The 23,439-nt window shown below is 41.1% G+C and overlaps 2 protein-coding genes across 6 annotated transcripts; one reads left to right on the forward strand and one right to left on the reverse strand.

The window, feature by feature from the left end:
• Positions 1-654: 654 nt before the first annotated feature.
• Positions 655-14,923, reverse strand: LOC110861839 (serine/arginine repetitive matrix protein 2). 4 transcript variants are annotated; one of them, XM_022110978.2, is made up of 14 exons: positions 14,789-14,923; positions 13,016-13,258; positions 12,164-12,552; positions 10,840-11,385; positions 9,400-10,442; positions 8,168-8,744; positions 7,105-7,452; positions 5,927-6,258; positions 5,093-5,313; positions 4,876-5,015; positions 4,338-4,530; positions 3,369-3,921; positions 2,365-2,664; positions 655-1,697 (listed from the first exon to the last, which is right to left on the reverse strand). In XM_022110978.2, exons 2-14 carry the CDS (start codon positions 13,204-13,206, stop codon positions 1,467-1,469), a joined length of 5,064 nt encoding a protein of 1,687 aa, XP_021966670.1. In that variant the 5' UTR covers positions 13,207-13,258; positions 14,789-14,923; the 3' UTR covers positions 655-1,466. The 4 variants fall into 4 exon arrangements, with proteins under 4 accessions (XP_021966670.1, XP_035700906.1, XP_021966669.1 ...); XM_035845013.1 differs by lacking the exon at positions 14,789-14,923 and adding an exon at positions 13,764-13,916 and having other exon boundaries at positions 4,338-4,527; XM_022110977.2 differs by lacking the exon at positions 14,789-14,923 and adding an exon at positions 13,764-13,915.
• On the forward strand, positions 14,897-23,334 carry LOC110861840 (cyclin-T1). Of its 2 annotated transcripts, XM_022110980.2 has the most exons (11): positions 14,897-15,037; positions 15,359-15,555; positions 16,756-17,213; positions 17,695-17,812; positions 17,880-17,972; positions 18,060-18,183; positions 18,343-18,388; positions 18,574-18,664; positions 18,754-19,208; positions 19,561-19,733; positions 20,053-23,276. In XM_022110980.2, the coding sequence occupies exons 3-11, from the start codon at positions 16,858-16,860 to the stop codon at positions 21,744-21,746; spliced, it is 3,150 nt and encodes a 1,049-aa protein (XP_021966672.1). In that variant the 5' UTR covers positions 14,897-15,037; positions 15,359-15,555; positions 16,756-16,857; the 3' UTR covers positions 21,747-23,276. The 2 variants fall into 2 exon arrangements, with proteins under 2 accessions (XP_021966672.1, XP_021966673.1); XM_022110981.2 differs by lacking the exons at positions 14,897-15,037; positions 15,359-15,555 and adding an exon at positions 16,049-16,665 and having other exon boundaries at positions 20,053-23,334.
• The last annotated feature ends 105 nt before the right edge of the window (positions 23,335-23,439 follow it).

Consider the following 23,439-nt stretch of genomic DNA (forward strand, 5'->3'; position numbering starts at 1 on the left):
AGTAGTTCGTCTAATTTGTTGATTAAATTGACCACCGTGGCAAGTTGACTGCATGCAATACATATTTTGTACCAGAGAAGAGATCGAGATATATTTTTATTTCACGGAAAATGTGCCACGCCACCAAGCCACGGTTATCATAAGATAACTTAGTCCACCCTCAATTGTTAAATGTAGCGTATTATTTAAAGGGGTTAGTATTTACACTTACGTTACATTTAATCAAGTTATTTCCCAAAGTATGTGGTATCTCATTTTATTGGGTGTTCTCCTCTAACCATATTTTGGAAATATACAGGCCAAATAATGAGATAACACATAATTCACTGGTGCAATGTGTGCTATCTCACCTTATTGGCTGTTCTCTAACCAAGCTTATTTTTTGAACATGTAGGAAATGCAGGCCAACAAAAATATCAGATAACACAGAATGCCCTACGTTTATCCAACTCTTATTAATTTATTAGAGGCTAACCAACCCTTTATTATGTCACATCAGGCATAATGTTACTCATTCATCTTACCTGATAAGTTCCCTTCTGCTGCATCGACCCCTTCGTCTACCTCAGCACCACCACCACCACGTATTATATTCCGACAAGTAATTTAGTATCCTCCCGAATTACTAACCCTTAATGACCCAATTGTTCCTCGTTGTAATGCAAAAAAAGAGAGTATATTATCTACAATTACATATTTACTGTACTAAATATAACTAACTTAACTTATAATGAGAGATTCACATTCAACATGTAATAATAAAGACCACGATATTTATCAACTTTCTTTTTACTATTCTTTATTTAGACAAATAATCTGGATTTCACAACGCTTAAATTAACTAATTCTTCATAAATATCAAAAAGTATAATAAATATATGGCTTAATTCGTAATAGAAATTTAGAAGACGGAAAGAAAGACATAGTTTCATAGGAAGGAGCACGTGTACGCGTAGTACACAGCACGTGTATCATACAACGTACAAATGCATGTACAGTACAGCATATCATTTATATAGTTTGACAACAATCAGAATGGTATAAAGAAGAACAATTAATATATGTAGAAGAACATGTTCAGAACAGTGATAAGTATAAAAAAAAAGTAGAAACTGAATACACTTCAGAGTTTGAAAAGTATAATGAGATTCATAAAGATGACACGTGTATCATACGTACAAATGTATATACCACGTGTCATTTACATATATAGATTGATAAACAATAAGAGTAGCAAGAATGGAAGAACAATAAATACATAGGACATGTTCACAACACAAAGAACATGTTCACACACAATGGAGTTAGATGAGATTCATTTCTATCCTAAATATCTTAGCCATAAGAAGACATCTCTCTGTTCTGTATGTATCAAAATAACTGTAATTTGGTTCATAAAGCTAATGGTAATTTAGTGAATGGTCATTATAATTGAGTATCTTATAGTGGATGACTGGTGTAACTGACTACAACTCCATTCCACCAGCACCGCCGCCGCCAGCATCACCGCCACCACCGTCTTGCTGCTGACCTCCTCCTCCGCCACCGCCGTTCTCATCTTCCTCTTCGGTATCTTCACTCTCCTCGGAGTCCGTCTCGTACATGCCGCGGGCATAGATGGAGGCCAGCGTCTCCTTGAAGTGGTCAGCGTCCACGAGCTCGTCTCCCACCAAATGCTCCATCTCACGTACCATGGACTGCGCCACAAACAAAAACAATCATCAGTATTTAATATTGCCTCCTTCATCATGCCGTTTGTTACACTGGTAGTAAATCATTACTGACTAGAGTACATATACGAGTATGACTCTAACGGCACGGTAATAGTGGGCACTACCGTTTAGAAATGTTGTGGTATTGAAAAGTTTATTACTCAGAAACAAACTACCATCAATTAGTTATTACCAAATCAATACCATGCGGAGTTCATATATGCATGACTCTACCGGTAGTCATATATTGCCTTTTGGTAATGTTGTAGTATTGAAAAGTTTATCACTCCTAAACAAACTACCACCAATCCAGTAATAAGTTATTTATTATCAAACCAATACCAGTATAGAGCATGACTCTACCGGCACTAGTAATAACAGACAATACCGTTTAGTAATGTTGTCGTATTGAAAAACTTACCACTCAGAAACAAACTACTACCAATCCAGTAGGAAGTTAGTTATTACCAAATCAATACCAGTGCGAAGTACATATATGTATGACTCTACCAGCACGGTAATTAAGAGCACCACCGGTTTAGTAATGTTGTGTTAATGAAAACTTTACCAAACTACTACCAGGAAATTATTACCAATTCGAAGTATCTATCTCCCTCTACACATTTTAAACAGTGTACACCATTTCCTTTACCTCATCATGCCGATCAGCACCGTCCTCTTCGCCCCCATCGCCACCTCCTCCACTCGACTCGTCTTCCTCCTCCTCATCCCCACTCGAATCCATTCCCGGCTCCTCCATCAACTTGTCAATCTCCTCCTCGACCTTCGCCTTCTTGTTCTGACTTTCTGGCGGGTCCTTCAACGGTATCGGCAGTGCGTGTAGGGGACAACCAAACTTCTCGATTTCAGAGAACACGGGTGTCGTGCACACGTCGTCAGTGTCGGGACCGAGACGGAATCCACAAGTGGTAAAGAGATGCTGCGACTTATCCTGTGATAAGCAAAAAAAACGGTATAAATTTATGGTGCACACGCAGTGTTTCATTTGTTTGCTACATTTCTTGCACTGCAAAGCAAGCCACGCAAGAAATGCGAGATGCAACAAATTGCAAAAAAATAAGCACCAACCATACCTGTTCACTTTCATTCATTTGAGTGATTATGATAGTGAATGAAAATGAATTTCCTGTGACTTGAGTGAAAATGAGTGAAGGATTCCGTCATTTCAGATGAATGACTGTGAATGAAAGGATTTCTCACTAATTTCATTTTTCATCCTATGCTTAATACATGGGGCGAAGTCAGGAATGAAGTCAGATGAAGTGAAATGAAATAAATTTTAACGAAAATAACTGAATGTGAATGAAAATCTTGAGTCAGAAATTGGGATGACTGACAATTGAATGAAAACTAAATTTTTGAATAGGTATGACGCCAACTACTGTTCATCCAGTATTATTAGTCGCAATTTCTTGGAAAATTTTCTGAGAGGTTATTTGGTTGCTAATTGAAAAATAAATAATCTGCCAGGTAACCTTCCAGAATTTTTTGCGACTAATAATACTGGATGAACAGTAGCCACGCGCCCCATGAAATATACCGGCGGGCAGCAGCACTTTCTTCCCGTTATTTCTTACAAGTATTTACTTCGACCCGAAACACTGATAATAAACTGAAAATAATGTGATAACCCACCATCGCGATATGCTTCCAACAAAATCGCGCCAGCTGGACCGCCTTTTCGCCACACTTTTCATGCCCACTTCCAAACGAGCAGAGGACGGGTTTCCCCTTCTTCGCGCGGCGGAGACGGAGATGAATCTCCTCTTTCGTCTCGGCCGGATGTATTGGCCACCGAGAGAACTCAATCCCCGCAGAAGCCGGGCCTGGTGGGCGGGCCGCTTCAAAAATGGCTTGTCTCCGCCGCAGCACTTCATGCCGAAGGAGACACCGCTGCCCTGAAATGCGCCGATGCGACATCATAGCGGTCGTCTCGTTGTGGACTTTAACTTCGCGTTGGATTTGTTGTGGCGTCAGGCCGGACATGTTGGTCGATAGGAACTTTGGGTCCGTCGTAAAGTTGACTCGTTTCGAGCGCAGGGCTTGAATCCCTTGCTGGTATTGTCGATAGCCCAAGGAGAATTTCCGCTTGACGAGCTCCATCTCCTGTAACATGCATTTTCGCTGCTCCTCAAGCGCTCTTTGAGACATCTTGACACACTCTTCGACCGTAAAGTGACCCGCATTCCTGTAAAGGTGTAACATTAAAGCGACCGCACAGAATTTATGTAGTAAGTAATTTACGTAGGAGTGCATCACTAAAATCAGCACATTTTTAATAATTTCTCGCCTCTGGGAATTTATTTTAAAATTCTGGACGACAAATTTGTAGTTAGTAAGATGATTAATGGAATGACGGTGAGTTTTTAAAGCCAGATTCGAAGAGTTCCAATATTTCTGAAGGCTTCTTAAACTTGAAATCTCCTCCTTCAAAAAGTGTGAAAATCTCGAGTGTATATTTCTTTAAAAAATGGTAACTCCCTGCTCTACAAATATGTCCAGAAATTTATAATAAATTCCCAGAGCAGAAAAATAATTAAAAATGTGCTACTTTTGGCCATTATTCATCCAGCCCTACGTTACCCTTCAACAATCCCAACTTACTTGAGGGCTCCATAATCTGGCACGTTTGGATCGGTGTCATCCACGTCGGAGTCGTCATCGCCCCGCTGCGCTTTACACATCCGTTCCACACTCGACTCGTCGTCACTCTCGTCCGTGTCCGACGAGTTGTTCAACGTATCAAACTCATCCTCAATGAAGTCCTTGCGGACGGAGTAGCTTCCATGGCCATCTGCTATAAGCACACAATAAAAAACCCAGTTATTATTATTACTCATACACATTGCAAATATAGCTATAAAAAGTATTTCTTCATTCAATATTCATTCATTTTTAAAATTGGAAACAACTATTTATTAATTATTCGTTTATTGAAAATTTGAAAATAAATACGTATGCATTTTTATCTCAAATTGGTCTAATTCTTAATGGATATGAAATCTACAAATATTCGTTCATTCAAAAAAATATGGAAAAAAGTACTCACTCATTATTCATGAATTTACTGAATAATGAATGATGAATTTATTCATTGTGTATTGAATAAATGAATGTGAACGTATGCTCGAAAATCACTCACGTTCCATAATTTTCCCCTCAGATCGGTCCAAATTACAGCGCAAGTGCTTCAACAGCCCCTCCGTCTTGTCCATGGTTTTCACAGGGCGAGTCTTTTTCATATGTGCATTTGCAATCGCGAGGCTGTGCGGGTCGCAAAATCTGCAACGATTACAAACCAAATTACAGTATAACCACCTCTTAACCTTAATCCCCATCCATACAATTAAGCAACTTACAAGCCCTGCGAACTTGACCGGGGCACGAAAGCGCCACATTCTCGAGTCCCCTTCACATAAATGCACCGTTCAAAATTCACAGTGGCTCCCTCGTCGACGTGATGAATACAAAAGCGAGAGTTCGGAGCTCTGGGGTATGTACAATTGTGGAAGTTGTAGGAACAATTGTTGTTATCGAAGGGTGGGCAGAGTGTGGCGTGTCGCAGCCGTGAGTACCGAGTCTGCAAAATAATTCAGAGAATATAGCCATGTATTTAGATTGCATAATATGAAACAAGCTAAACCCCTCATGCAAATGACCCGGCTTGACGAACTGACATACTTCCTGCTCAAACAATGGTGTGTACAATTGTAAAATTAAAAAATAAATAAATAAAATGACAGTAAAAAACAGTCACACCGAGCTCAACGTTGAGTTAAGTGCGTTGGTTGGTTGTGCATAGCATGAGCCACAAGTTGGTTTGTGAGCATGAGGCATCACATCACAGGCAGTGGTGCTAACGCCGCTGCTCAGCCAGTCTGCATGCACACATTCAACCAGACTTGTAGCTTACACACTTCTGACTTCAGCTTAATACACATTCGCCCTAAATTTTGCATGATATTTGACACTAATTTTCATGATATTTATAAATTTGTACTGCAACTGCTTACTATTTGACACGAAATACGCTTCTGACTTCAGCTTACAAATTCGTCATAAATTTTGCATGATATCTGACACTAATTTTGCATCGTATTCGTCACAAATCTTAACTTAAATGCTTCCTATTTGACATTAAATACCACATTGTAACCCGTAAAATGCTTAATTTAACCTTCTTTTCAACCCACCTTAGTCGAATCCATTGGACTGCATGTCCCGATCATCGGACTGTTTATGCCGCTCATCATAGCACCGCTGAATGGTCCACTCCTCAAGTTAGCATTACTCCCGCCGTTGTACGGCGACGAGAGTGGACTGCCTCCCAATTGATACTGCATAGTGGCCGGGTTCCTGCGCAAGTAGTTGTCAAAAACATGCCCTTGCTGAGAGTTCGAGCCAAATGGGTAGGTCTGGATGGGCTTGAAGTACAAAGAGGAGGAGGAACTCGGACCAGGAAGATAACCACCGCCGCCAGCACCACCGCTGCTCATCATGTTTGGTGGGGTGGAGGGCAGACCGTCTGAAATAATGATAATAATGCTTCATTATACTCATTTACTAGAACCAGTGATTACAAAACGCCGTTTGCTAAGCAGACTAGCCCATTTTCATGACAAACAACTAATACTTAAGTTTAGGTTTAAACAATTGATTAAGATTTAACCAGCCAACTTATAAATTAGTGTAAATACTAATACTCCAAGCTATCAAATTGTTGAGTAATTGCACCAATTGAGTGTTCAATTGGTGGGTTAATAATATCTAATTAAATTACTACATCAACATTTTATCTTAGAATATTTAACAATAGTAGAGAAGCTCCCAAAATCAACAACTTTTCTGTTCCACAAAAATAATGGTGCAACAATTATTTGTATAACAACAATGTCAGAAAAAAGCATGAAAAATTGGGATCTTGTATAAAATTCTCAGTAAAAGTATACATTTTTCGCACATTTGCGGTCACTATTTTTCGCTCAGAATGAGGAGAAAATGATGTTATTTGAAACTATGAGGCAATTCACGCCAACCTTCGTAAACCCGTAATCACGCAAACTCAGGAACATCAATTTATTAGTGAGTAAGCAATTTTAGCTTACGAACTTACAAAACCTTACGAAGATAAAATGCATTTATTTCATTCGTAACCTGATCGTCGTAACTTTATGAAGATCAGGTTACGGAGTTACGAAGGTTTACGTGAATTGCCTCTATGTAACATTAAACAAAAATCATTGTACCCTTATTTTAGTCTTTATCGGAACAAAAAAAAAGTTATTATTTTCAAAATTTACCATGTGCTTTTTCACTCTAGAATGATACCATTATTAAATCTTCTAAGCATTTTACATGCAAATCAACTCACCAGTCGCCTGATCACCACTGAATCCAGTGGCTATTCCAGAAAAGTTGAAAATTCCGCCGTCAGAAGACGAAGACTGTGGTGGTGGAGTGAGCACGGTTGAGATCGAAGCGGCCCACGCACTGGTGGATGGAGACGCGGGACCGTAACTTTGGTTGCTCCCGAGCATTCCACGTGCTCCTCCCAACGGCTGAGTTCGACACCGTGATGTAGATGATGACGACGATGCGACCGAGGTTGGAGGTGAAGACCAACCTTGGTCGATGTATGAGATGTCGACATCCTCTCGAGAAAAGGCAGTCCCGGCCTCAAGTCGGCGCAGGGAGGCTTCAACCCGTTGTGAATACTCATCTAGCAGAACAACACCAAGAGTTAATAATTGTCCATTTAATGGTTAACGTAGACTAATCGTCAAAATCATTACAGTTTTAATCATTTCTCCTCCCTGGGAATGTATTTTAAAATTCTGGACGACAAATTTGATGAGCAAGTCGTTATCAATTTTTCAATATTTCAACATTTTTAGATCTCAAGTTTAAGAAGCTTTCAAAAAATTAGAACTCATCGAAACTGACTCAAACAACTCGGCGCCATTCGATTAATAAATTCGTCATTCAGAATTTTAAAGTACATTCCCAAATTCCCAGAGGCGAGAAATGATTTAAAATGTGCTGCTTTTGATGACGATTCTTACATTAATTATTAATGATTTGTGTAACGGAGGGTGCATTTTATGTACTATCATAGCAGCAATTACTTAGTAAATGCCCGAAGTTATGGAGATAAATACGCCCGGACATGCACTAACAGGTAAGAATGGTAAGTAATCGGTGTTACAATTCTAGTAATCGGAATTACAATTTTAGTAAATATAATACATTTTGATTAAAAAGTTATGTAAGAAGCCGCACTTTTGCCTCAAAAAACCTTTGCTCTCCTCAAAAATCACTGCCCTGCTCCTCCGCCACTAACCTTTTACAGCTAGGAAGAAGAAACAAAGGACAAGGCCTCCCTACCTTACTACGTCCCCTTAAATAATAGTTTTTAATGTTAATCTCTCACTCACCAGCCTTCGGCGGACTTCCTGTCGTCGTATTGTCCTCCATCCCCACGGAGCGAGCCGTCCCTCCACGCAGCGTTGCCGGGATTTCTACCTGACACATGGAATCACTCCCCGATCCGCCAGGACTGCTGCTGTTGCTGCTGCTCGTCGCTGGACTCACTTCCGTCCCATCTCGCAGCATCATCCTGGAGGAGGGTGGCGACATCCCCTTCAACACTTTCAGCGGAGAGGATGGAGTCAAGCAGTCGGGCTTAATCATGGGCAACGTCGCGGCGGCGGGAATCTTCTTGGTGCGGCGGATAGGGATACGAATTCGTCGCCCTCCAACAGTCATAAGTCGTCCCGCAGGTCCACACGTTGCTGTGGACAGAGCAGAGGCTGAAGAAGCGGCTGCTGCTGGTGCTGATGGGGCAGCCTTTTTGCCTGATTCTTCGCTACGATTATTGCTTAATCCTGAAGTTGCTGGCGGCGCCGCCACTTTCTTTTTCCATTCAGGGATATAAATCTTTTTCAATGGGACCGTTTTTCCACTACGGAGACGTCGCGTGGCCAATTCTTTCCTCTGGTTTTCTTTCCCCTTCTATAAACATAAGGAAATACATAAATGTAGTCAACCCAAACTCATGTTACAATAATAATAGTCAACATATTTATTCATCAGAAGTGACCAAAATGCATAAAACAGAGCACTTTTTAGCTCTGTTATTCACAGCGTTTGGATTTCCTGGGGTGTTACACCCACAAAAAGACGACAATCTACGTGCAGTCATACAAAAATACAGGGTTTGCGAAGAAATTAACTTTTCATCGCTGTCGATGTCAGCACTGAAGCAATTCCCGCAGTCATTGGAAACTTGTAAAATCCCTAAGTTTTACTTCAATATAGAATAAGAACACACCCTTGATCTGATTTGCAAGTTTACACAAATTTGAAAGCTAATTTTCCTTCAAAATATGACTAAAAATGTGTAAAAGTTTGTGAGCCTACAGTACTTACGGATTTTACAATGTTACCAATGCCTGCATGAATTGCTTCGCTATATTTTGAAAGTGCAGTATTTTGACTGCGATAAAGAGTTAACTTCTTCACAAAATTTGTATTTTCATATGACTGCTCCATTCTCCACGTAGATTTTAATCTTTACGTTGCTGAAATAACCTTAGAAATCCAACCCCCTTGCAACAACGGAGCTCAAAATACTACCCATTTCGACAAAGTATTTTAACCAACGTACCGTAACATGCTTGATAAACGCCTCCTGCGACATTAAACTCCCCTCGAGAAAGCAATGCTTGTGCTCCGGCTTCACAAAGATTGGATACGCGTCGACAATTTTCTTCCCTTCTGCTCCCTCCGCCGCGTCCATCAACAAATCCTCCAATTCCCCCTTCATCTCCCTCTCCTCCTTGATCGCTCTCAGTTCATCCCGCATCAACTCACACCACAGATTAATCATCTCCTGCTCGTCGTCGTACAACATGAACGTATCCGAAGGCTCCATCAATTCCTTAAACGTTTCCAACTCCTGCGCAGTAACCCGAGGCCGGCGCCCGGTCTCCTCGTCCGGCCCGATGTACGACCCCATCACAAAATTCGGGTTGAACTCACCCTCCTGCCGGGGAGATGCGTGGAGATGACTGATCTCCTGAGTTCGGCTCGACTTCCGGAGGACTTTCCTTATGTACGACTCCATCTTCGGGATGGAGCTTGATTCAGGATACGTCGGCTGAAAGAAGGGCGAATAATCTTCCTCCGACGAGCAATCGCTTGTCGAACCGTCATCCTTATCCGCGTCGCGTGGCGGCTTTTCTTTTCTTTTAGACTTGACGCTGCACTTGGCCACGAGCGAGCTCAACTGGGCGACCGTTTCGCGACAAACGTCCGGCATAGTGAAAGACAGATTGGATGATGATCCGACTGATCGTCGTAGGATGGATTGTTGTTCATCCCCATCGTCTTCTCGTGTGTAGGAAGACATCAGTTCGCTCAGGACGTTGTAGCCGTGCGCGTAGTTAAGCTCGTGTTGTTCCTTGGGGAAGGAGACGACCTTGTCGTCGTCGCTGTCTTCCAGGTAAGGGCGACTCACCTCGGTGGAGAGAGCCACCACCTGCTGCGAAGGTGGTTGTGGGGGCGTGAAGGGGGATGACGCCGCGGCTGGTGGTGGTGGTGGAGCGAGGAGCTCGGGTATCTTTTTACATGAGGATTTGTATTTGTTAGTGGAAGACTGTACGGCCTCCAATTGAGCGGCCAGTTCCGAACGGGTTTTAATTAGAGACTCTGTAAGAATCAAATTTCAAAATTAGTTTGCGAACTAGAAATCATATCAGTTCAAATATATTTCTTCATTCTCAAAATTCATTCAATTGGAAAATTGGAAACAATTATTGATTCATTGCTCATTTATTAAAAATTTACATTTCTTTATTCAGTTTTTATTAATTTTATATCAACTTCGCCTTATTAGCTGGATTTCCTAATATAACTCATGCATCAACTATATAGTTCGTTCATTCATTCTTCAAATATATGACATAAACATTTTTTTCAATATTCATTCATTCACAAATTTTGAACAAACTATTCCCTCATTACATTCATGAATTTATCGAATAAATCAGTTTAAGCAGGTACATATGTATATCCTCCAAATATTTAACTACACCCGAAAACTTACCAATATAACTGTCCACTTCAATCTTTTTCTCTTGACTTCGATCCATTATACTTTGAAACTTATCTGGCACTTTGTAGTGGATCAGACGTCTCGGCAGGGGTGGAGCTGGTGCTGGCGGTACTGCTGCTGCTGCCGTTGGTGGGGGTACACTCACCAGAGAAGAAGACGAAGATCTTTGTGGTTTCGGCCCAACGGTGCTGCTTTTTGCGGTGAGATTGCCCCCCGTGACGACTCTGTTCTTCGATACCGACGAAGTCAGAGGGTCCTGGAACCTCACTTTCTGTTTCGGACTACCAACCGGACTAGTCTTGGCCTTGTCGAGGGCTGCCTTGGCATGCATCAGTTGAAGCTTGGCCAGTTGCCGAGTGTATTTGGGAGAAGTCTTGAGCTGCGGGGAGGACGGTGCCTTTTTCTCCCGTGGCGTTTGTGATCGTCGCTTCCTCTCCTTTACGGGCGAATCCAAGTCGGATGGCGTTTTGGGAGTTTTACGGCCTCGCCCTCCTTGAGATCCGGATCCACGCCGGGTCCGCCCTGATTTCTTTCCAGCTAAGAAGAATAATCAAATTCAAATTTAATTAGTGTTGTAATTTGATTTGTAAAGTTAATTAACCCTTAATTTATTATTATTATAACTAAATAGAGCTGTAACCATTTACATAGATTCATGTTCCCTATGCGAAATGTTTTAACTAATACATGTCTTGTAGTGCAAATTGTTCGTCAAAATATTGGCAAAATAAGCCGGAATATTTATGAAAACCTCGAAATATTGAAAATTATTGGATTAATATTTTGTGCAACACGCCCAAAAAGTTGGAAAATTTAGTCTTATCAAGAGAAAAAAGTGGAAAGTAAACAATCACAATGCATATATTAATTATAATAAGGCTTATCAATGATAAGTTATCATTATCATTTACATGCAGTTCTTTTATCAGTCACAAACTTAATTAATACGGACCTTTAAAAATGCATTATCTCCCAATGGGCACGTTTGGCCGAGATATTTGCATCCGAAGAGGTGAAAACGCATAGTAAATTGACCACGTGTAAAATTTATCAACTTTACTGCGCATTTTCTCCTCTTCGGATGCAAATATCTCAGCCAAACGTGCCCATTGGGAGTTCATGTCTTCTGCAAATTTCATACTAATTAAGTTTGTCATCAATTAACACTAATTTCGTCAAAATATGAGTGCATACGCTGGGAGACTTTCATTGTTAATTTAACAAAATTTGCCTGTTCTATCTTAATAAATATGGAAAATAAATCAATATCCAATGAATTAAGTTCGAGATTGAGTCATGATTGACAACAACTCACCGATCTTTTTCCTCCCTTTCTTCCCCACTTCCACGTCATCATCAACATCCACAAACTCATCTTCTTCCTCTTCACCTGCCGCTTCTTCCTTCATCTTTTTCTCCTTTCGTCGCCTATACTTTCGCACAGGATTCGACGTGAGCGGGTCGCCGCCTCCCTCATTCAATCCGCTGCTGGCAGTGCTATCCGTACCAACGTCACTCTCGTCCTCTTCGTCGCTACCCTCGCCGTCCACGCTGGGCGAGTGCTCGCGAGATCGTGCCTTTGACGTGGAGGCAACCGGGGCGGACGCGGTTCGTCGAGTGCGTCGCTTTCCGGGCGTTGGTGACCCGAAGAATTCAGCATGACTTAAGATCTTAGGTTGAATCTCGTCGATTTCTGTGGAAAAGCTGAAAAACAGACATTTTTGATTAATAATAATAATACATTTCTAACTGGACAAACTTGTCTAAAATAGTCTTATTTAGTAAACAAAAAAGGTTATTTTAAACTACACATATTCGATCGGCCACCATAATTTTGTACAATCAAATCTTGATTTTTAACTGGACAGACTTCTGCCACGTTTGTTAATGCATACACAAAATTATGTCTCATGCTTGTTTAGTATTTAAAAAAGCTAATTCTTAACATTTTATGTTCCCCAGAAATTTTAAACTACAATATTCCATATTCCCTGACCGACCACCATCGTAATTCTTTGCACAAAATTCTGTTACATAAATTTGAAACTGTATGGTGGACTGAAACGCTTCCAAAATTAATTAATCGTTACCTAATCTGTACAAATTTAGTTGGGCAAAACATAAAAATTAAGTCATGTAATTAATCAATTAATTAATTTTCCACTACCTTCTCACCACCAGCTTCTCCTTCCTCGACCTGTGTCCGGTTGCAGATGTTGGCGTCGTGGGCTGCGACAGAGAGGAGGACGACGGCGGGGGCGAATTGCACAGAGGGTCCCGGCCGATGGTGGCGTCCTCGCCATCAGCCTCCACCTCCATCTTGACCTCTTCCTCCTTCATCATCTCATCCCCGTCCATGTTGTTACAGGGTTAAGGACAAGCTCACGTCGCACCTGACGGGTTAACCGTCCTAAATAAAATAATTGAATCAAAATTAAAATTGGATTCCGTTCGTGAAATGTATTTTTAATATATTTTCTAACAATGCAATGGGCATATTTGGCAGAGATATTTGCATCAAAAGAGGAGGAAGCGGCCCTAAACTTGAAAAATTTCACACTTTCCAAATTTACTGGGTGTTTTCTCCTCTTTGGATGCAAATATCTCGGCCAAACGTGCCCATTGGGAGATCGTATCTTTCGCAAATTTCATACTAATCAAATTTGTGATCGATTGACACTAAAATCGGACAGGAAACGCTGGGAGATCTCCATTATTAGTACCCATTACCAAATATGAGTAGCCACACCCACTTACTATCAAAATTTGGCGTTAAGAATAACACCCAAAAAATTTACTTCTCCCAAAGTACGATTTAAAAGTCTCGTGATCTTGCTGGATTTGCAAGACCACGAGACAATTGACTCATAATTATGACCGCCCTCCTCCCTCCCCCCCCCCCCCAGTTTTCTTACCATTTCCAACAAAGTAATAACTTCCTGAGTAATACCTGGACTTATCAATTGATCAATTTATATGCAAATTTCCTCTCAGCAATTAAAAAACTAGTACAAAAAAGAACTATCCTTCAGTCTTCTCTCTTCTACACCTCTGCCTCTGCTATGCCTTGTGCTGTGCTGGTGGAGGCGGAAAATGCTTCCTCCCCGCGTTACCCACCCGGGGCATCATGCAACTCGTACAAAGGCCACCCACATATTTCGTTCCTACCCTCAAAATTTCCTTTCCTACCCAAAAAAACCTTTATAAAAATTTCATACGAAACCAAATTTTCATAAAATGTCCAATTTCCAAATTCAAATTTCTCCCCCCTTTACAAAACCCCCGAAATGCCCCCATCTCCCCATCATAAAACATACTAAATACTCATCTCATCCCCCAAAATCAAATAATTTCCCTTTCTAAATCATCTCCCACCCCCCAATTTCCAAAAATACACCCCTTTTTCCAAAATTTCTTTGGGTTTCTAACAACAATCAGAAACCATGGAGGCCTCACCGTCACTAGACAGATGCTGTCTGAAAGTAGACAGGGGCGGCGGAAGCGGGGGCATGGGGTGATACTGCCCCCCAAAAAATTAATAAAAATCCTACCTTCCTCATCATAACCCCCATCTTAAAATACTAATGTCCCCACAAATGCCCCCCTTCACATTCCGCCGGCCCTGACAGTCCACACAAAATGAAAGTCCGATCTCTTTTTCCGCCACGATCACCCAGCTCTTCAAGCACGTCTCGACTTGATGTCGCCCATGCTTTAGAAACCCACCCAGTTACCTGGCCGATAGCCAGCCAACTCTCAAGGGGCCGTTCACACCGCGCGTCGCCACAATTTGCGACACGTCGAAATACGTCGCCGTTCCCCTCGTCCGCCTCGAACCGTCCCCGTTCATCCGCTAACGTTCATGTGACGAAGTCAAGTCAAGATAGTGGTGAAAGTAGTAGAAAAAAGGCTTCAAACAAATATTCCCTAAAAAATTCACCTGTTCGTTCCTTACAATTTCGGAAACTTTCACAAACTTCGACTTGCCGGACAAGGAGAAATTTGTACGAGTTTAATTGGCGTTTTAATTAAAGTAACGTATCTCTTAAATAGTTAACTTAAACTTAGTTTCTTCTTCATTTTTTCAATTTCTTTTTTAAAACTTAATCCTTATAAAAAGTGTAAACATTGTTCCGGGAAATTTATAAATAGTCAAGTGTGTACACTTATCCTTGAAATAATTGATAAGGTATTTATATTTACTGGTATTTTCTAATTATACGAGTCGTAATTTACTTACAATTAATTATTTTTATGTCAACCGGTTCTTATTTTTGACGTCATTCGTCACACGACGAAATTAAGAATTAAGTCAACAAAACAACATATTTTTGTCTCTCGGAGAGAGTTTTTTAGCAATATTTGCATCTTAATTGTAATTAAATATCTCATTTTTGCGACCCAGACATCGTTTTATTAAGTCAAAAATCAGACTCTGATCAAAATTAATAGGAAAAGTGAAAATCGTGCTTGTTTTAATCTAATTTTCGGTTAATCATTAATTAAACAGCGATTAAATACTACTACTCCTCCCCTTTTTGGATGGAATAACGCCACCGTCGTCGTCGTCGTCGCCCGTTGTGGTTTAATTTTCGCCAAAATTTGCAAAAATAGCTGCAAAACAAAAAACTCATCTCGTGGCGATCCCGGTCGTTCTTTTGGACGGAACGGACCCACACAAATTTCGGCTTTATGATCCAAATAACAGTAAGAAAATACTTTCTCCATTCATTAATTAAGCAATTAAACAATCAATTATCAATTATATCATTATTTTACGACCTTAACCTTCATGACACATGACGATTCAACTGTTATTATTAAACAAAAATCTATCAATGACAAGCTTTCGTACATGTACACATGATAACATCTTATCTACCCTAATTAATTACTTAATTAAGCAAGCAACTACCAATTAATTCATTATACGACCTTAACCTTCATGATGATTCATTAATTTCTGTTTTTAAACACGAGTCTACCAACGACAAGCTTTCGTACATGTGCAGATAACATCTTATCTTATCTTATCCCTTCCCCCATCATCTCTTAAACGTTCTGTTAAATTCGTCCGGTTATATTTAACAACAAATTACTACGCATTATCATCATCATCGTCATCCATTTAACTTTAACTTTAATTAAAATTAAAGTAGGGCATGTCTGTATTTAGAAACTCCACTATTTCCCGTTAATTTGCATAATAATAAGACGCAAATACGCTAATTTTATTTACCTCGATTCCAAGAACATATCGTCGTAATACTTATTTTTTTACTTAACCAAAGCGAATGAGAAAGTGACAGCGGGATTTTTGAAATGGAGGGGAATTTTGCCGACTCCTCTCCGCGCGTGGTGTGGTGGTTTTCTTTTGCACAGCTTTCTTTAAAATTAATTAATTAATTAGTTAATTGCTCACTTAAAAAAATACAAATTTATACATTATAATCAAACTAGAAGTTTTTATAACCAAAGGAAAACTAAAAAGACTGCAAAATTACGCTGTGATACCGAAGAGAATTTAATATTTCAAATCAGTCATATTTTTTTACAGTTATTTAATTTTATATACTGAAATAATTCCATATTTAAGTAATTTAGAATCTTGATAAGGTAGTAATTAACTGTGCGTGAGTCGTATTCAGTTAAAAATTAAGTTCAAACTTGTTAAAAAAGAGCTTTATTCAGGGAGAAAGTCTTCTCAACCAGCTTCGATAGCTCTAAAAAATCCAAATTTAAAAGTACTAGTTATCAAAGATAATATACGTGATACTTTACAAAACCGATAAGGCTTATTTACATAATTTAGAATAAGTAAGTCTGCTTATCTTCTACTTATCGTAGTACTTATACCATTTAAAACTATTAATTGTACTAATTTTGTTCTTCTTTTCTACCTTTCAGTAGGGTTTTCATCCAGTTCGGGGAGGTGGTGGTGGTGCTGGCGGGGGTCATCGAGGTCATTTTCTTGGTCGTGGAATCCCATTCTCCTCAACAAGAACAACAATGTCGTCAATGGGCAGCAGCAGCAGCAGCGGTGGTGGTGGTGGAATGACCTCTTCGACACCCGGCGGTGCGGCACGTGGCGGTGGTGGTGGACCCGTAGTTCCCACCCTGCTACCTCCCTCCTCTATTAATCCAAACGCCACCACCAGCAGTGGCGCCGGCGGGTCGACTGGTGGACCTCCTCCCGTCATCGAGGAGGACGAGACGTGTCGCAATAATCCAGCGAAATGGTACTTTGACAAGGTCGGGATGGAAAACACGCCGTCGCGAAAGGCGGGCATTGATGCCGAGAAGGAACTCAACTATCGACAAGGCGCTGCTTGTTTTATACAAGAAATGGGTCAAAAGTTGAAAGTGTACGTATAACAGTTATTATTATTAAGTAGGCGATTCACCAAATTCTTGGTAACTTTGTAAAATACGTAAACTTACAAACTTTACTAAGGTATACTCATATTTAGATGGAAAATTAGCTACCAAATTTTTATAAACTTGCTCAGATCAAAGGAGTCTCCTAATTTTGTACAAACGGATTTTACAAAGTTGCCAATGACTGCGTGAATTGCCTCAGTACAAAGCCCATAAATTCTGTAACAAACAGACAGTACAAACTTTTACAAAATTGTATTTATATTTCGAAGGCAAATTTGCTTGCAAATTTTGTAAACTTGTTCAGATCAGTCGTCTCTTTATTTTGTAGAAGTTTGTAAGTTTACGGGTTTTACGGATTTTACAAAGTTATTAATAACTTCGTGAAGAATTGCGTAAATACTTATTGTATTGTAATAACTATAAATTGTAGTAACCTTAATTGTTCTCATTTACATTATTTTATAGGAATCAACTCTGCAACAATACCGCCATCGTGTACATGAACAGATTCTACATGTTCCATTCCTTCACACATTTCCACCGGAATACCATCTCCATCGCGGCCATCTTTCTCGCTGCTAAGGTCAGTTTGCGCTAAAAAAACTCGTATTAAACCATGTTCAAACCGTTAATTAAATGTTAATCATCAGGTCGAAGAACAACCCCGCAAGCTGGACCACGTCGTTCGAGTCGCGCACTACATCCAATTCAGAAATGAGCCAATGATCGACCCAAAATCTGAGGTATTTACATTACACAGATTCTAATAACTTATTTCATACATACATAATTCTTATCGTCGATAATAATGCTTATCGAACCTTTTTCAGGCATACACCAACATGTGCCACGAGCTTGTCATGAATGAGAACGTGCTCTTGCAAACACTGGGGTTTGATTTGGCCGTTGATCATCCCCACACCCACATCATAAAGTGTTGTCAGCTTGTTCGAGGTGGGAGAAATATCCGTAAATTTACCCAATTTCATTATTTATCTGATTTCACGTCGGAAATTTCGCGACGTGAAATGAACCCTGCTTTTTTAAATTTATATTCCTATTTCATTTTTATTTTGACAAAAGCTAACAATTTCTTGTGTTTGATTCATACAGCGAGCAAAGATCTGGGTCAAGTATCGTATCTTCTGGCGACGAATATGTAAGTCATACCTGAAAATAATAGAGTATTGGCGGCGGAAGTAGGGGGACAATCGTATCTTGTCCATGTTGATAAGCCCCTCCTTCTCTAATCCCACAATTTTAATGTCCCCACTACTTCCGCCAGCACTTAACACAGCTTTGTCAAAATTATGATCCTAATTTTGTTAATTTTCTCCCCCACAGACTGCACTTGACCACGATGTGTGTCCAATATCGACCCACGCTCGTAGCCACTCTGGCAATCCACGTGGCTTGCAAATGGTCAGGCTGGCAGGTTAGTGGAGACGATGTGACTTAATCTCGTTGTCTTAATGAAAGAGAGTCAACACTACACTCCACTATCTGTTGACGACACGTTTTTAGATCCCGCGGTCCAAGGAGGGGAAAGACTGGTGGAAGTATGTGGACGACCAGTGCACGTACACCGAGCTGGAGGAGTTGACCAAAGAATATTTGGACATTTACAACAAGGCTCCGCCCCGCTTGAAGCTGAAAATTCAGAGTTTCACCTCCATGAAGGGCGCCCAAGGTGGGAGTGGGCCTCCCGGTGCTACAGCTGGCGGTAGTGCGGCCGGGATGTTGCCACCCCTTCCGCCACTCGACAGTTTGGGGAGTGTGTCCTCTTCTGCGGCTGGGTCGGCGGGTTCTGTCACTGGAGGACCACCCGTGCCCCCGCTGCAACTCACGCCGGCGTCTGCTGGAAGGGTGTCGTTAGATAACATGGCTGGTGTCGTGGGTGCGGCAGGCAACTCCTCCTCGACGAGTGGTGGTAATAATCCGCTCAAGAGGTCGAGATCGAGGTCACCATCACCAAAGAGGTAATTATTTTTGATATACAAAAAGATATTTAACGTATAAGGAATCATCACCAAAGTTGTAAAAAGAAATTCATTTCTGCGCTCTGGGAACTTATTTTAAAATTCTGGACGACAATTTGTAGTCAGTGAGTTGATTAATGGAATGGCGACGAGTTTTTTAAGCCAGTTTCGATGAGTTCCTATTTTTCTGAAGGATTCTTGAAATCTCCTCCGCCTAAATCTGGAGTACATATTTTAAACATTGACAACGACCTGCTCTACAAATTAGTCGTAATGTGTTGAATTTGACGATAAGTCAAGGTTAAGTGTTAAGTGTGTGGTTGATTATAATATTATTGTTTTCTTGTTGTAGGCAAAGGGTCACGAAACCCGGGGAGGGACATGGTGGTCATAATATTGGTGCTTCCAGCCTGTCTGGCAGTAGTAGTAGTGGAGGTCATGGGTCAAGCAACGTCCGCCCGCTATCTCTACCTCTTCCCCCCGGAGTGCAACATCCTCATCGTGGAATGCAGAAACCACCACCAGGTGAGTCATCTCATCTCACAATTATTAATTTATATTTTATTCGTAAAATCTTCTCATATTCATCAATAGAATTTTAAAGTTTCGAGTATTACTTTAGCTTTATGAATTAACTACGGAATAGTTAATGGGTTAAAAAGTAGCTACAGCCTAATGTTCTCAAAATATGACCGATAAGCTTTGTCCGCATCCGTGCCGATAACGCTTATCGCTTCGGTTCGGTCCTATTTTGACAACTATCGCAGTGAGATACGAACCCACGTCCTTCTATTTTTATGAGAAGCGCTCTAACCACAAATTTACACCTTTTCTCCTCCCGTAGGACCTCACATGGCTCAAGCATCATCGAAAGGAGGGCCACCTCCTCCTCCATCATCCAAACAACCACCTCCACCACATCCTTCACTTCCACCATCTTCAAAACACCACGGCCAACCACCCCAACAACAACAGCATCACCACTCCTCCTCTTCTAACTTACATCCTCCTCCACCCAGCGGAGGGAGTGGTCCTCCACCCCAACACCTCCGGAAACCTCCCGTTCCTCCAGGCCAACCTCCTCCTCCTTACTATCCGGGAAGCGGGTCGTCCTCCAACCCGAGATCAAATGCTCATCCCAACTCTGCCGTCAAGGGCCACCCATCCGGCCACCATTCTTCTTCAAACTCTACATCTTCAAGCAGCAGCTATCACCACACTGCTGGTGGGGCCGACATGAAAAACGCGTTTGCTCCCATTCTCGCCGCAAGCGACCATCTAATTCCCCCCGGCAAAGTGGGCTTTCCACCTCAACAACAGCAACCTTCTTCTCGACCTCATCACGGGACCGGGTCACACTTAAACTCTAATAATCCCGTCCCCAATTCTAGAACGGGGGCTCCTCCTCCACCTCCACCCTCATCTTCTTCAGCTTATCCTTTCCCCCACAAGTCAGCCCATCCTCCTCCTCCACCACCACCAAAGCAACAACAACCCGACCCGTACTTATCTTCTTCTACTCAACCTCCTTCTTCTCGTCACCCCTCCTCCCACCACAACCAACAGCACCACTCCCACAACTCTTCCCAGAACAACAGTCAAGCCCAAAGTCAAACCACAACCCGAAATCCCATCCCAACCCTGCAATCTTACAACAATCGTCCCCCAAAGCCAATCGTGCCACCGAGTTCTAAAGACCAAGCTCCTCCTTCACATCAATCCTCCTTGCTAAACAACACGACGATTCCGACAACCACGCCGCCACCACCGACCAACAATAACTTTCATAAGTCGTCATCTTCTTCATCTCGACCCTACCCACCTCCCCCGCTCCCTCCCGCTCCCGTCGTTCCCATCAAGCAGGAGCCGGTCTCCTTCAATACGAGCGGTAGTGGAGTACCCACCCTCGACCCATTCGCCTCATTGTCGGTCACTACCACCAACCACGTCATAAAAACAGAGCCTCCTCCCACCCCCACTACTCACCACCACCACCACAACATCGTCTCGGCCGGCCCCGTGACGATGGACGGTGGTGTCAAAGTGAAAAAAGAGAAGGAGGAAAAACACAAGAAGAAGAAGAAGGAAAAGCACAAGGACAAAGACAAGGAGCGTCACCGCGATGAAAAGAAGCATAAAAGGGATAAGCACAAAGATAAGGAGAGCAGCAGTGCGAGTGGTGGTGGCGGCGGGGGAGGTGGTGGGGGCACCTCATTGTCGTCCTCCTCGTCTAAAAAGAAGGACAAAAAGCATCACCATCACCACCACAACAGCAGCAGCAGCACCACGTCCAGCACGGCGCCGAATAATAAAGTCTCCGTCTCCGTGTTGCACCTTTCTCAAGACATTTTAAACCCTCCTTCCTCCATCGACGGGGGACCCCCTTCTTCGTCATCGTCGTCATCCCGGCCCACGCCCACCCCGGCGGACAACAACCATTTAAAAATTAGGCTCTCCATCAAAAAACCGGACGGTCACGGGGGTAGTTCCTCCAGTTCGAGGGATAACAATACGAAAAATTCCAATCTTAGATCTTAATCTAAAAAAACCGTAGCACGTTTTTAATCAAGTTTAGCAACTTTTATCCAAGTTTTGTTTGTTTGTTTGTTTTTTATCTTTTTGATTTAGTCAGTGAGGCAGTCATGCATAAGTATGTTAAAAATTCGCCGTGTTTTTTTTTGTTTTGGGTCAACTTTTCTTTAAATTTGGGAGTCGATCGATATTGTATATCTTATCATTGCTAAGTTATCACTTACTTATTTTTATTGTTCTTATCGCTACATGAAAATCAATAATGTTGCGATAGACTGAATTTCAAAACCTGTATAAAAAAACCTTTACACATTTTTCAAAGCAATATATACTCCTTTCGTTGAATGTTGAATAATTTTTTCGTTCATTTATTCCTGTTCAAGTCCCCCCTCCCCCCTTAAAAAATAGGATAAAATAGAATCTAGGATACCTTACAATACAATATACACGATGCTAAATAATCGTATAATATTCCACTTATTTAATTCTGACTGTTATATTACACAAAAGAACTGATATCTCTCCAACACCTTATCCACAATTTTGTCGTTGTCATTTGTTTTGTTAGATAAGAAGACACGTGTGGTTTGGTCTGTGTACCTTGTATGCCTTAAAAGAAAGATAACATGAATTTGTCCCCTCCTTCACCTTTATGCTAATGAGTCACGTGGCCACGCCACGTGGTTGGCGTTAGTGGATCGAAGTAATAGTCGTCGTCATTCTTATTGTTGTCACGTGCGTGTGGTGTAAATTTAATTGTTAATATTCATCACTTAAATATTACAATTAATTGATAAGGGTTGTACTAAACTACTTCTCGGGACAATGTTCCTAACGTAATTGTTCTTTGATTTGGGAACAATTCCTCCCCTGCGGCACTACGTCGGCAAAAAAAGGATAGGATGATGAAATGCTATTACATATTATAAGACTAAAAAAATCATTGTTTTCTTACACTGTCCACTAAAAATATGTATGTAAATCGTGCAAAATCGTGTCGACAATGGCGCAATTGTCTTGTCGTCATTGTCGCCACGATTTTCACTCCCCCGTGAAGAAATCAACCTCCACGTGACATATACCACGTGGTGGATTTGATCCAAATAATTAATATGTAAATCACACACGTGGTGCAAAATCGTGTCGACAATGGCTCGACATCATTGTCGCCACGATTTTCACTCCCCCTGAAAAAATCAACCTCCACGTGCCCCCCACGTGGTGGGTCTAAATAAATGAATACTAATTAATTTCGAATTTAACTATGATGAATCAAAATATTCTTAGCACTATTTCCTATTTGTTATATATTTTACTATATTAATTATTATGTTATATTTCTGACTACATATTACGACACACACGCCACGCGTTGTTGGTCTCTTCTTCTTCTTCTACTACCACGTTGGTAATAAATAGTGCTCGTGGTGGTGGTGGTGGTGGTGCCTGGTTTTTCGAACCAGAAAAATATTAGACAAAAGCCACGATACGACAAAAAGGATGAAAAATAATAATGAAAAAAGAAACAAAAAAACAGTTGAAGACAAAAAGTATAAAAAAATGATTATTAATAATCTCCGAAATAAAAAAAGAGTACGACTGCAGAGGGAAAATAAATGGATGAATAAAAAATGATGAAAAATTTAATAAGGAAAAAAACAATTTGGTGTTTGTGTTATAAAAATTTTGCATCTCATTT

The sequence above is a fragment of the Folsomia candida genome, unplaced genomic scaffold (assembly GCF_002217175.1).
Source record: "Folsomia candida strain VU population unplaced genomic scaffold, ASM221717v1 Fcan01_Sc045, whole genome shotgun sequence".
NCBI lineage: Eukaryota > Metazoa > Arthropoda > Collembola > Entomobryomorpha > Isotomidae > Folsomia > Folsomia candida.